This window comes from Anolis carolinensis, chromosome 2, assembly GCF_035594765.1.
Source record: "Anolis carolinensis isolate JA03-04 chromosome 2, rAnoCar3.1.pri, whole genome shotgun sequence".
Taxonomy (NCBI): Eukaryota; Metazoa; Chordata; class Lepidosauria; order Squamata; family Dactyloidae; genus Anolis; species Anolis carolinensis.
The window spans coordinates 186,971,277-186,985,116 of NC_085842.1; the positions used below are offsets into that span (position 1 = coordinate 186,971,277).

A 13,840-nucleotide genomic window follows, 5' to 3' on the forward strand; every position below is an offset into this window, starting at 1 on the left:
CTATAGAAAACAAACTCAAGTTTCATAATAGGAATACCTTTAAAGATTGAAAAGCTCTCTGAGGATGCTAGACCCAGACCACTTCTACACTGCCATATAATGCAGATTGAACTGCATTATAATGGCTGTGTAGACTCATAGAATGCAGATTGAACTGCATTAAACTGGATTATATGTGTCTACACTGCAACACAATCCAGTTCAATGCACTTAATCTAAATTCTGAAAGGACATTATATGACAGTGTGGATGTGGCTAAGATAGAACAGAAAGAGAATAACTACCTTTGTGATCGCCTTTCCCCCTACGAACCTGCACGATCTCTTTGTTCTTCGGGGGAGGCCCTCCTCTCGCTCCCACCTCCGTCACAAGTGCGGACGAGAGAGAGGGCCTTCTCCGTGGTGGCCCCCCGGCTCTGGAACTCGCTCCCCAGGGAAATCAGGCAAGCCCCCACCCTGGTAGCATTCAGAAAGAGCCTGGGTCTTCATTCGGGCCTTTGAATAAAGATTGCTCATCCCCATAACAATCCTGTATCTGTGACCATTCTTGTACCGGTTTGCACTTTTTACCTTTGTCAACTTGATATAGACACAGGGTCTATTCCCATCCCAATTTGCACTTCCAATAATTTGCAGCACTTTATCAGTCACCTCGTGTTTACAATATTTATATGGTACACATTACCCAGTCTACTTTTACAACCTCTCCGTTTTTATTTCTATTAGTTCTTGTCATTTGTTTTTATTGGCTAATGTTTAAATTTTTATAATTGTGCATGTCTATTGTTGTGTTTTATATTGCTATTGTTTTAATTCGAGCTTGGTCCCACGTAAGCCGCCCTGAGTCCCCTTTGGGGAGACAGAGGCGGGGTATAAAAATAAAGTTGTTGTTGTTGTTGTTGTTGTTGTTGTTGTTGTTGTAAGGGCATATTTATACTGACCACCTAAGTTGGTTTGGAATCAGTTTCACTGTGTGGAAATTTAGATTGACTTTTATGCAACAGATTTGAGGCCAGGAAGGTAATTACTTCCAGATAAACCTCCAGCTCCTGCCAACCTAGCAGTTCGAAAACATGCCAATGTGAGTAGATCAATAGGTACCGCTCCGGCGGGAAGGTAGCGGCGCTCCATGCAGTCATGCCGGCCACATGACCTTGGAGGTGTCTACGGACAACCTAAGCTCTTCGGCTTAGAAATGGAGATGAGCACCAACCCCCAGAGTCAGACATGACTGGACTTAATGTCAGGGGAAACCTTTACCTTTACCTTAAACCTTTTATTGTGCAGTACTCCAGCTTCATTAACCAAAAAGTACAGACTCCAAACTATGGAATCTTCCACTTGTAATCCACATGTGTTTCTTTCTATTCTAACTAAAAAAAATATTTGCATAATATCTATTAAAGAGAGGAAGACAGAATAGGTGCACAATGCTTGACTGCTAGTTCCCTTTGTCTGGAAGCAGCGAATATCACAGAGATGTCTGCCCCAGATTTGCAGCCAAAGGATTCCTTGCCTCTAAATCACAACTTGAATCTGGTCTCCTTGAACTCTGACCGAGCTTTCCTTGTATTATGGGCTCAATTTTCCTTTCTCCTTTGTCATTAGTGACACCATGGATGAAGATGATGACCTCTATGACTGTGTGGAGAATGAGGAGGCAGAAGGGGATGAGATTTACCAGGACCTGATGAGATCAGAGCAAGGGGTCATGACAGTAAGTGGCCAGTATTGGATTTGTTAATTTCTTGTGAAACAGAGTTAATGCTGCTGATGTCAAGTACTTTATCAATAGGAAAAAAAGACATTATAGTGGGGCTTTGCTATCTACTGGGGTTTGGCCCTAGGAGTCCCCATGAATATCAAAATCCATGGATGCTCAAGTCCCATGATATGCAATGGCTTAGTAAAATGCTGTCCTTTATATGAAATAGTAACATCAAGATTTGCTTCTAGAATTTAAAAAATGTTTTCAAGCTATTGATGGTTGGATCTGTGGATATGGAGGGCCAATTGTACATCCTTTATCACTTTTTGGCCTTTGTGCTGAGATCAAGTGTAATGTCTGTTCTTATCGGTTTACTTATCTATGGACTTCTCTAAATGAGGTAGACATATTGGAAGGATAGAATATAACCTGCCCTTCATATTTTAATTGTTCACGGATTTGATTAAATAACCCAACGAACTAAGGACCTAATCACATGGGCAAGGGTAACGCGGGGGACAAAGTAGGAAAATTGGGAAATCGTGGGGCAATCGTGGGCAATGGAGGGAGCCATAAGGCCTCCCGTCGGTGACCATAGTCTCCCTTCCCATGATGTTTCTCCATCTGTCCCTGCTTCCTCTTTGACTCTCCTACTTTTGGGTATGAGGAGTTGGCTCCACTGCAAGCATGCTGCCGGCATGCTGCCAGTACGGAGTCCCACCAGAAGAAGCTTCGTGTCATGTAATGGGCTCTGGGAGACTCTGTGCCGTCAGAGAAGAGAAGCGAAGAGAAGACGCTGATTCTCTCCATCTGATAAGGTCATATATCACAAGAACCAACATCTTTCCCAACCTGGAAGAACCCCATCAAGAACTTTAAATATAGGAGTTATTTCATGTGTTCATCTATACAAGAACTCTATTTAGAATTCATTTTAGAAAAGAGAAATACAATTAAAATAGATGGACCAGTGTAGGAATCTGTTTCCACGTGGAACATCTTCCTTAGAGCTTTCCAAATATTTCATGTTGGGGACATCTTTTTTGGACATGCATCATTTTGTGACACAGTAATTCAGTTTTACCAGCAAACCAATACTAAACCAGCCCCTTAAAGGAGATACAGACACATAAATAAATTCTAATAATGAAGTGTATGGGGACACAATATATCTCATGAAAACATTTCATTTATGTTTTTAAATATATATATATATGCTTTGTAAGATAATAACATATATTTGCAAGATTTTTGTCATTTCTCATGTTTGTGCAACACACCTACACACTGCAGTCGACACACTTACATTTCATGACACTCTGTTTGGAAAACTCTGGTTTAGCCCATTAAGATAATAACAGTTTTGGAGTTGGCCTTCTGAGTGTATACTTCAGCTTGTATTTGAACCTGCTGTTGGATAACATGGTTTTTCACTGCGTTCCCTCACAACAGAGAATGAGTGAACTGGATAAAAGGAAATGCTGTCTTCAAGAGATCCAACAGACTGAGGAGAAATACACCAGTACCCTAGAATCTATAAACCAGGTATTTATGCTTGTGGGCTCTCTTCTTCCCCCCCCCCCCCCCCAAAAACACATTGCCCCAATCATAGCAGCTCAAATATTTTTCCACACTACATATTTGGGGACATGTTATTAAACTGCTATTAGGACAGATGTAGACAGTATACGAGAATGGTCATTATGTTATTGTGCTTTTGACCCCACTCTAATTTCCTTGACAAAATGGGAGGCATTTAAGGTTTGCACAGCTCTTAAAATTGCCAGCCTTGAGCCTCACTAAACTACAAATCCCAGAATTTCACAGAAAGGTGCCATAGCAGTTAAAGTAGAATATAGAGCTATATTATTGTAATGTGATATGGGTCTTCGTATGTACAACTCTCTCTCTCTTTGTGCATCCAAAATGTAGAATTAATGCAGCTTAACACTACTTTCACTATTCAACGCAACAGAATCCTGGGATTTGTAGTTTGGTGAGGAACCAGCCCTCTTTGTCAGAGAAAGCTAAAGACTTTGATAAACTACAAACTCCTATGATTCCATAGCATTGAGACATGGCTACAAAAGTAGTGTCAAACGGCATTAAATCCACAGTTTAGATGTATTCTTTGTGAAGTAATGTCATTACACTATGAGTTGCCACTACCAGTGACAGCCATTGATGTATGGAGCAGAGGAGTGCACTAGATGACTTGCCCCAGCTGCTGTGAGAAATGGGAGGAAGAATCAAACCTGGCTTGCTGCTGTGGACCACAGACTCACTTCTGCCAAAAAGTCTAGTGGCCTCCCCTATATTTCAGGAAAAAGTGGGAGATTAAGGGCAGACTATAATTTAGCACAGTGGAAATTATACAGCTCCCAACTGCAAGGAGCCTAAATCCAATTTACACACACAGGATGAAAAAAGTAATTTAAACACACCCATTTTTGTTGGTAATCTTCAGGAATGGTAAAGGCTTCCCCTTGACATTAAGTCTAGTCATGTCCGACTCTGGAGGTTGGTGCTCATCTCCATTTCTAAGCTAAAGAGCCGGCGTTATCCATAGACACCTCCAAGGTCATGTGGCTAGCATGACTGCATGGAGCGCTGTTACCTTCCCGCTAGAGACCTATTGATCTACTCACATTTTCATGTTTTCAAACTGCTAGGCTGGCAGAAGGTGGGGCTAGCAACGGGAGCCCACCCCATTCCATGCCAACCTTTTGGTCAGGAACAGTAGCTTTGTGTTAAAACAAGGTCTTACACATCAAGGATTTAAAGGATGATGTGACTTACATTGAGCCTGGGAATAGCAAACTGCCCTCCCTCCAACCTGGAGCTTGTCCATCTCTGCCATAAGAGACCTCTTTCTTGACTCCCATTTTAACTATGTAATGCTAAACTGGGAATGTAGAACATGGCAGTTAATGAGGAAAATTTGCCAAGTGATATATATGGGCTTTCAGACAACCAACTTTGTAGCACCTGCAATGGGGAGCATTGGGGGAGGTGCATAGGTTAGCATGTAGGCACTAGCATGTAGTGTTTGAGGGAAAGGGTTACTTTTTACACTTTAGTTTTTGTTTTGTTTTGTTTTGTTTTGGGGGGGGGGGGGGGGGATAATGCCTTTTCACCCTTGCATTCAACATGCTTAGATGTAAAATGCCCAGTTATGTCACTAAGCCATTCATTCTTTTTTGCATGAGCTTTCAACAAGGGGGCAAATATACTCCTTAGCTCTCTGATCTGTAGAAGATCCCACTTGAGAACATGCCTTTGCCTTATTTTCTTCACAGCTACACACTTCATTGAAAGTCCCCATTAGGCCACACAGTAATTTTTGATTTGGTTCTCATCTTGATTTATGGAATCGAGTCCTGCAGATTTGAGGACATATATGATTTCTCCCGTTTCTGGCTTTTCCTGTGTTCCTCCTTTCCCCTCTCTACACTCCTTAACATTGTGTATGTCTACCCATTATCAGTCCAATATGCCTAATTTGCCTTGATTTTTGCTTGTTGTTAGCACATTTTAACCAGGTTGTGGTTTCTCTGCAGCATTTTTTGAAACCCCTGCAGCTGTTTTTGCAACCTCAAGACTTAGAGAATATTTTTATTAACATAGAGGTAAGATAATTATATGTTTTTGGCAACATTGATTTTAAAACGTGCTATGCTGGCTGTCCTAGATTTATTTAGTAAACTATGTTAAGGTTGTTTATTGCCAAACAGATAAATAAGATTAATTTTGTATAATCAATTTATAATGAGGCCATGTTGGCCTTTACTAGAGTGCTTGTTGAAGTTAGTAATTACCCAACTAAGAATATTAAACTGAGTGACTTGTAACATTTGTCACTCATTTGAAGTGTCCAGTACAACAGTTTGGGGAAAGCCAGTCCAGATGTGAAAGCCAGCATGGTATAGTGGTTTGAGCATTGGACTCCGATTCTAGAAACTGGATTCAAATCCCCACTTGGCCACTTTCTCCCAACCTCAGGGGAAGGCAATGACAAACACCTTTGAACACACCTTGGTAATGAAAGGGTCGATTTAGGATTGCTATAACAATTTGGAGACATACAGCAACAAAGTCTATGTGCATGGAACTAAATCTGAATCCAAGTTATTTGCAGCAATCCAAAGAAACACTCTGTTGAATTCAATAGGGTAAGGGTTGTTGTATGTTTTTTGGGCTGTATGGCCATGTTCTAGAAGTATTCTCTCCTGACGTTTCGCCCACATCTATGGCAGGCATCCTCAGAGGTTGTGAGGTATGGAGAAACTAAGCAAGGAAGGTTTATATATATCTGTGGGAAGTCCAGAGTGAGGGAAGAACTCTTGTCAGTTGGAGGCCGGTGTAAATGTTGTCAGCTACACCCTCACACTAATCAAACAAAACTTCCCAGAAGACATCACAGCCGTGTTTCACCATTGTCTCACCACTAGCTACTTTCAATGGAACAATGGATTCTATGAACAGAAAGATGGAGTGGCCATGGGGAGCCCTCTCAGCCCAGTATTAGCAAATTTCTATATGGAACACTTTGAAAAATAAGCCCTAGAAACAGCGCCAAAAAAGCCAACTGTATGGCTCAGATACATTGATGACACCTTTACCATTTGGAGCAATGGAGAGGAAGAGCTCAGCAAGTTCCTGGACCCACCTTAACAGCATCCACCCAAACATCCATTTCACCATGGAAAAGGAAGAGGAAGGAAAACTGCCATTTCTAGATGTTCTGGTCATCTGCACACCCAATCAACAATTGGGCCACACAGTTTACAGAAAACCTACACACACAGATAGATACCTTCATAAAAACTCCAACCATCACCCAAGTCAAAAAAGAAGCACAATCAAAGCCCTGACAGACCGTGCACAAAGAATCTGTGAACCTCACCTCCTCCAAGGTGAACTAAACCACCTAAACTGGGCTCTACAGGCCAATGGATACTCCACCACAGACATCAGAAGAGCTGCAAGGCCAAGAACAAGCCATGAGAGTCAAGACAAAGATCCACCCAGAGGAAAGGTGTTCTTACCATACATCAAGGGAACCACTGACTGCATAGGCAAACGGATGAAGAAGCACAACCTACAAACTATCTACAGACCCACAAAGAAAATTCAACAAATGCTATGGTCAGCAAAGGACAAGAGGGATCCTGTCACCTCTGCAGGAGTCTACCGTGTACCATGCGGCTGTGGACAAGTCTACATAGGGACCACCCAACGCAGTGCCCAAACGCAAGTCAAAGAACATGAAAAGCACTGCAGAGTAACTCAGCCAGAGAAATCAGCCATAGCAGAGCACTTGATGAACCAACCTGGACACAGTATATTATTTGAGAACACAGAAGTGCTTGACCACTCCAACAACTATCATGTCAGACTACACAGAGAAGCCATTGAAATTCACAAACATGTGGACAACTTCAACAGAAATGAGGAAACTATGAAAATGAACAAAATCTGGCTACCAGTATTAAAAAAACTCAAAAATCAGAACAGTAAATAAGAAGCAACACTCTGAGACATGGGAACTAGGGGCAGTTAACAAAGAATGCCCCCAAGCAAAAGGAGCTAGTTGATGTAGCCATTCAATACAAATTAGGGTGATTATCTGCAACATTTACCCTGGCCTCCAACTGACAAGAGTTCTTCCCTCACCCTGGACTTCCCACAGATATATATAAACCTTCCTTGCTTAATTTCTCCATACCTCACAATCTCTGAGGATGCCTGCCATAGATGTGGATGAAACATCAGGAGAGAATACTTCTAGAACATGGCCATACAGCCTGGAAAACATACAACCACCCTGTGATCCCGGCCATGAAAGCCTTCGACATCAATAGGGTAAGCTCAATGGGTTTCCATGGTGGAGTGTGGATTCAAAGCCCAATGGGTTTCCATGGTGGAGTGTGGATTCAAAGCCCAATGGGTTTCAATAGAATCATAGAATCATAGAATAGTAGAGTTGGAAGAGACCTCATGGGCCATCCAGTCCAACCCCCTGCTAAGAAGCAGGAAATCGCATTCAAAGCACCCCCGACAGATGGCCATCCAGCCTCTGCTTAAAAGCCTCCAAAGAAGGAGCCTCCACCACAGCCCGGGGGAGAGAGTTCCACTGTCGAACAGCTAGTGGTAAATGGTTTATGTTGCATTGATTTCAATTAAACTTGTGTATAACTAACTTCCTTTGAATTTAGATTAGTATTTTTTTCTGAACAGATGCAGTAAACAGACAAAACCATCAAAAGCAGAATACAAAGTACCATATTTACTTGAATCTAATGCTCATCTTTTTTTGGCTAAATTTCCTTCTCAAAATTAGGGTGCACATTAGATCTGTAAAATAAACATTAATCACACAGGACAGAGACCAAAACACATGACAGGAGTTTAAAACTCATGCTTTCAACTGACTGGGTAGCTTACTGGAAGAGTTAGGTTTTTAGATGATTTTTAAATTTCGACAGCTGATTTCATTAACATGATCTAGAGCCCCTTAATAAATGTCTCATCCCAAGGGGAATTTGTAATCTTTATTAGTCATCACTTTCTCATATGCTTATTATACATAATGTAATTTATGGAAATTCAGTGGCTGGTTTTCCTATTCCAGTCTCGTATATTTTCCTTTGTGTACAGAATCTGATTGTTAGCCTGAAGGAAAAGGGAATGCTTTTTTTTAAAAAACTATACATCCAATGTAGAAAAAGCTTCTAACAATATGAAGGCATGTTTCTACCAGTCCTGCAATGTGAGGAGCTAGTAGGCCAGGATGCCTTGTTTTTACATGGTTTTACTGTTTTACATGATTTTACTGTACGTATGGGTAAGGGTGTACGTTTTGTATGTTTTACATGTTTTGATATGGTCAAACTGACTAATCAATAAAGAGTTGTTGTTGATTTGACTAAGTTTCTGAAAACTAAATTAATTGACTCTGAGAATCGTTTGAGGAGAAGAAATCTGTATCTAAAGGGGGTGCTGAGAATATTAAAGATTTAAGTCAATTTGTGATAGAACTGTGTACTAACTATGGCATAAGCCTTTCGGAAAATGATATTGAGAGAGCTCACAAATCACCCCCCTTCAAGAAGCCTCAGTCTGCATTCCCTCGGGATACCATTGTGGCTTTCGCCAGAGAGAAAACTAGAGATCTAATCTTTAAAAAGCTGAGATCCATTTGGAACCTACACTGTAAGGATTACAAAATATTTATATACCCAGATTTGGCAAAGGAAACGAGGCAGGACCAGGAGGCTCTACGACCGATAACTAGAAGCTTAAACAAGGCTGGAATTAGATTTATGTGGAGTTTCCCTGCCACAATACTGTTCCATAGAGATGGGAAAAAATACACAGTTAAGACTTTAAGAGAAGGCATTGAACTGCTCAAAGAGTTGGATATTTACCAAGACATGGCTGGAGATAAGACATTTGGCAGAGGGCCAGAAGACGGACGAGAAGTACCGAAGGACACCCCATGAGAGGAGAGGGGGGGGAGGAGAAGAGGCGGAGAGGAAAAAAAGACAAAAAACTGGGAAGAAAGATAATTTTTAACGCATGCAAACCAGAAGCACAGACAAATAGTTTAACTAACTTTAAAGTCCAAAGGGGCAGCAGATGTATGCTACCCAGCAATTTCTGTTTAAAGAGAAGATTGTGAATAACTATAGGGGGAGGATGGGTTTTGGTATATTGTATAATGGTTTAGGGAAGGTGACTTTCTTTGAGACAAAGGGAGGTATAATTCTAAGAGGGTTTTGCCCTTGAAGCTAAGATAAGGGACTAGGATAAGGGATCAGTATTATACCAAAATATTCAAGGAGGGAGGGTAGGCAAGACACCGGCCCTGAGCAAGCTGTCTGGTAAATGGCAGGAAGTAGCTTCCTTGCCATTCCTCCCATAGTCAGCAGGGAGGAATTGAAATCCAGACAGGGAGGGGGGGGGGAGGGAAGGGGGAAGGGAAGGGAAAGGAGGGAACAGTCACTCAGAATTGTGAAATAAAGGGAATGAAAAGTAAATGGAATGTTATGCAAAATGAATGTTGTTTAAATGTTGATGGGTGATTTAAACATTATGTCAGTGAATATTAACGGTCTGAAATCAGAAATCAAAACGCATAGATTATCCAAACTTTTATTTGAAAATCAGATTAGAGTCGCCCTCTTGCAAGAATCACAGACAGGATACAAGAACTAAGCTGTTAAACTTTACTAATTGGGAAACTCAATTTGAATCCAAGCAGATCTCGAGGAGTAGCTATTATTATAAAAAATGACCTAAATTTTGAAACAGGGAAAGTAATCACAGATGGGGATGGGCGGTTTATAATGGTATGTGGGAAAATAAATAATTGTAAAGTTTCATTTATCAGTGTTTATGGTCCCAACCAGAGGCAAAAAAGATTCATTAATAAAATCTTTTAAAAAAATAGATCAAGAGGCAGAGGGGGATATAATTATTGGAGGGGATCTGAATTTAGATCTGTATAAGAAAAGAAAGAATTGGGGGGGGGGGGATAAAGTTAATTTTAAGAAATGGAATATTCAGGAAGTCAATGAAAGAATTGGAAGAAGAGTGGACACCCCCACATTTTATTCAGCCAGGCATAATTCATTTTCTACACTGGATTATTTTTTTGTTGGTAATAATAATGCATGGCCTATAATTGAAACATCAGTGGGAAGTAGGTGGCCAGGAGATCATGCTCCACTTTTTCTTAAATTAGGAATTAGCAGTAGGAAGATAGAATATAAATGGAGATTTAACCCACTGGTTACATGCAAGGAACAAGATAAACAGGAGCTAAAAGAAGAAATAAAACATTATTTTAGAATAAATAGAATGCCTGACTTAAAGGAAAACACAATCTGAGATGCCTTTAAAGCAGTGATTAGAGGAAAATGTATCACAATGGAATGGGGTATTAAAAAAAGATTAAAAGAGAGAGGAGAGGAATTAAAACAGGAAGGAGACAAATTATTCCAGAATTTCCAAAAAAAACCCCTTCAGTTCAAAATAAAGAAAGATGGAAAGAGAATAAGAAGGTATTAGAAGATTTGGAAAACATTGAAGTAACAAAAAAATATTTCAGTCAGAAATTATTCCAAATTTAGAAATTTTATTTAATGAGATACTAAAGAATAGAACAATTCCTGAAACATGGAAAAGACCCAAAATAATCACAATCTTAAAACCCAATAAAGACAAGTCCGACCCCAACTCTTACAGGCCAATCACCCTATGCAACGTCGATTATAAAATTTGTACAAAACTCCTTGCTAATAGATTAACAGACATAATCCCAAAACTAATAGGGGAAGACCAATACGGTTTTATTAAAAATAGAAGACTTGCAGACCCAATTAGAAATATACTCAATGCAATCAATCGAGTTACTAGAGAAAAAGAAAAACTTTTGTTATTAAAATTGGATGTCTACAAAGCATTCGACACGGTCAACCATCATTATCTTCAGCAAGTCTGTGAAGAATATAATTTGGGAAGAGAGTTCTGTGAAGTAATTAAGGAACTTTACAAAGATAACCAAGCACAATTACTTATCAATGGAACCAGGACAAGAATAATCAAGATTAATAGTGGAACTAAACAAGGCTGTCCACTCTCCCCTATTGCTTTCGCAATAGAACCTTTAGCAAATTTTATTAGGGAGGATGACAAAATTAAAGGTTTCACAATTGCAAGGGAATTAATCAAAATTAATTTATTGCAGATGATGCCATGGTTTTAATGGTATCATCAGTGGAACCTATAAAAGAAGTTATTCATACCGTAAAAAAATTTGAGAATCTGTCAGGGTTGGCCATTAATATTCAAAAATCAGAAATTTTACATAAAAATCTGTCTTAGAAAGAGTTAAAAGAAATACAGACCATATCTGGGATAAGATTAGGAGAAGTTAAAATATTTAGGCATTTATATTCCCAAAAATTTAAACAATATAATTAAATTAAATTATAACCATTTATGGAAAAAAGTAAACAATCAAATTCGTAATTGGAATAATCGGAACTGGGATATGTCAAACAATCATAGAATCATAGAATCATAGAATAGTAGAGTTGGAAGAGACCACATGGGCCATCCAGTCCAACCCCCTGCTAAGAAGCAGGAAATCGCATTCAAAGCACCCCCGACAGATGGCCATCCAGCCTCTGCTTAAAAGCCTCCAAAGAAGGAGCCTCCACCACGGCCCTGGGGAGAGAGTTCCACTGTCGAACAGCTCTCACAGTGAGGAAGTTCTTCCTGATGTTCAGGTGGAATCTCCTTTCCTGTAGTTTGAAGCCATTGTTCCGTGTCCTAGTCTGCAGGGCAGCAGAAAACAAGCTTGCTCCCTCCTCCCTATGACTTCCCTTCACGTATTTGTACATGGCTATCATGTCTCCTCTCAGCCTTCTCTTCTGCAGGCTAAACATGCCCAGCTCTTTAAGCCCCTCCTCATAGGGCTTGTTCTCCAGACCCTTAATCATTTTAATCGCCCTCCTCTGGACGCTTTCCAGCTTGTCAACATCTCCCTTCAACTGTGGTGCCCAAAATTGGACACAGTATTCCAGGTGTGGTCTGACCAGGGCAGAATAGAGGGGGAGCATAACTTCCCTGGATCTAGACGCTATTCCCCTATTGATGCAGGCCAGAATCCCATTGGCTTTTTTAGCAGCCGCATCACATTGTTGGCTCATGTTTAACTTGTTGTCCACAAGGACTCCAAGGTCTTTTTCGCACACACTGCTGTCAAGCCATGCGTCCCCCATTCTGTATCTTTGATTTCCATTTTTTCTGCCGAAGTGAAGTATCTTGCATTTGTCCCTGTTGAACTTCATTTTGTTAGTTTTGGCCCATCTCTCTAGTCTGTCAAGATCGTTTTGAATTCTGCTCCTGTCTTCTGGAGTGTTAGCTATCCCTCCCAGTTTTGTGTCGTCTGCAAACTTGATGATCGTGCCTTCTAACCCTTCGTCTAAGTCGTTAATAAAGATGTTGAACAGAACCGGGCCCAAGACGGAGCCCTGCGGCACTCCACTTGTCACTTCTTTCCATGATGAAGACGACGCATTGGTGAGCACCCTTTGGGTTCGTTCGCTTAGCCAATTACAGATCCACCTAACTGTAGTTTTGTCTAGCCCACATTTTACTAGTTTGTTTGCCAGAAGGTCGTGGGGGACTTTGTCGAAGGCCTTACTGAACTCCAGGTACGCTACATCCACAGCATTCCCTGTATCGACCCAACTCGTAACTCTATCGAAAAAAGAGATCAGATTAGTCTGGCATGACTTGTTTGACTTGACAAAATTAAGATAGTCAAAATGATAGTTCTCCCCAAATTTCTATTCCTATTTCAAGTCCTTCCATATAGTGTCCCCAGTAAAATAATTAAGAAATGGGACAATTCAATAAAAACCTGGATAACAGGTAGAAATAAAAATAGAATTCCCAATTCAGTATTCTATTCCTCAGAACAGAATGGAGGATGGGGGGCGCCCATTCTACAAGTCTATTATGAAGCCTGCCAATTAACATGATTGTTAGAATTAGATTTTGATGACTCAAGAGGATGGGTCAGAATAGAAAAAACAATAAACGGTTGACACAATTGTCTATGTTTAAAAGGATGGGTAGATAATAAAACTCTAAAAGAAATTAAAGGAGGACCAATGATCTCATCCATGGAGTGCTGGAAAAAATGGCAAGGCAAACTACCAATAAGTAATGTAGATATACTCCAAATAGAATTTTTAAATAATAAAAGAACAGATATTTGGTAAAGCAGTAACAAATTTTAAATAAAATGGAATGAAATTGATAAGAGACCTCTTAAACCCAGACGGGACAATTAAGGATTGGAAAATGATAAAAGACATTTGTGGGCAAAGTAACTGGCTTCTTTGGAGTGGACTGAAACAAAGGATTATGAATTGGAAGAAAAAGGAAGGTCCAGAAACAGATTTCGACCAAATTTTAAAATGGAAATTAGAAAAGGAAAAAGGCCTGATGGGTTTTATTTATAAGAAATTAATTGAAAAACAATATAAATTGAAACAAACATTGGCCGAGATATGGAAAGAGGACATGAACATTAATAACTCTGACATCGAAT

At 40.1% G+C, this 13,840-nt stretch overlaps 1 protein-coding gene across 3 annotated transcripts in view; it reads left to right on the top strand.

The window, feature by feature from the left end:
* Window positions 1-13,840, top strand: part of vav1 (vav guanine nucleotide exchange factor 1) — a 127,883-nt gene that overhangs the window by 42,980 nt on the left and 71,063 nt on the right. For all 3 annotated transcript variants that reach the window (XM_062974097.1, XM_062974099.1, XM_062974098.1), the window contains 3 exons: window positions 1,608-1,716; window positions 3,160-3,252; window positions 5,268-5,336. In XM_062974097.1, coding sequence (XP_062830167.1) covers window positions 1,608-1,716; window positions 3,160-3,252; window positions 5,268-5,336 — 271 coding nt within the window. The remainder of the gene's footprint in view (window positions 1-1,607; window positions 1,717-3,159; window positions 3,253-5,267; window positions 5,337-13,840) is intronic.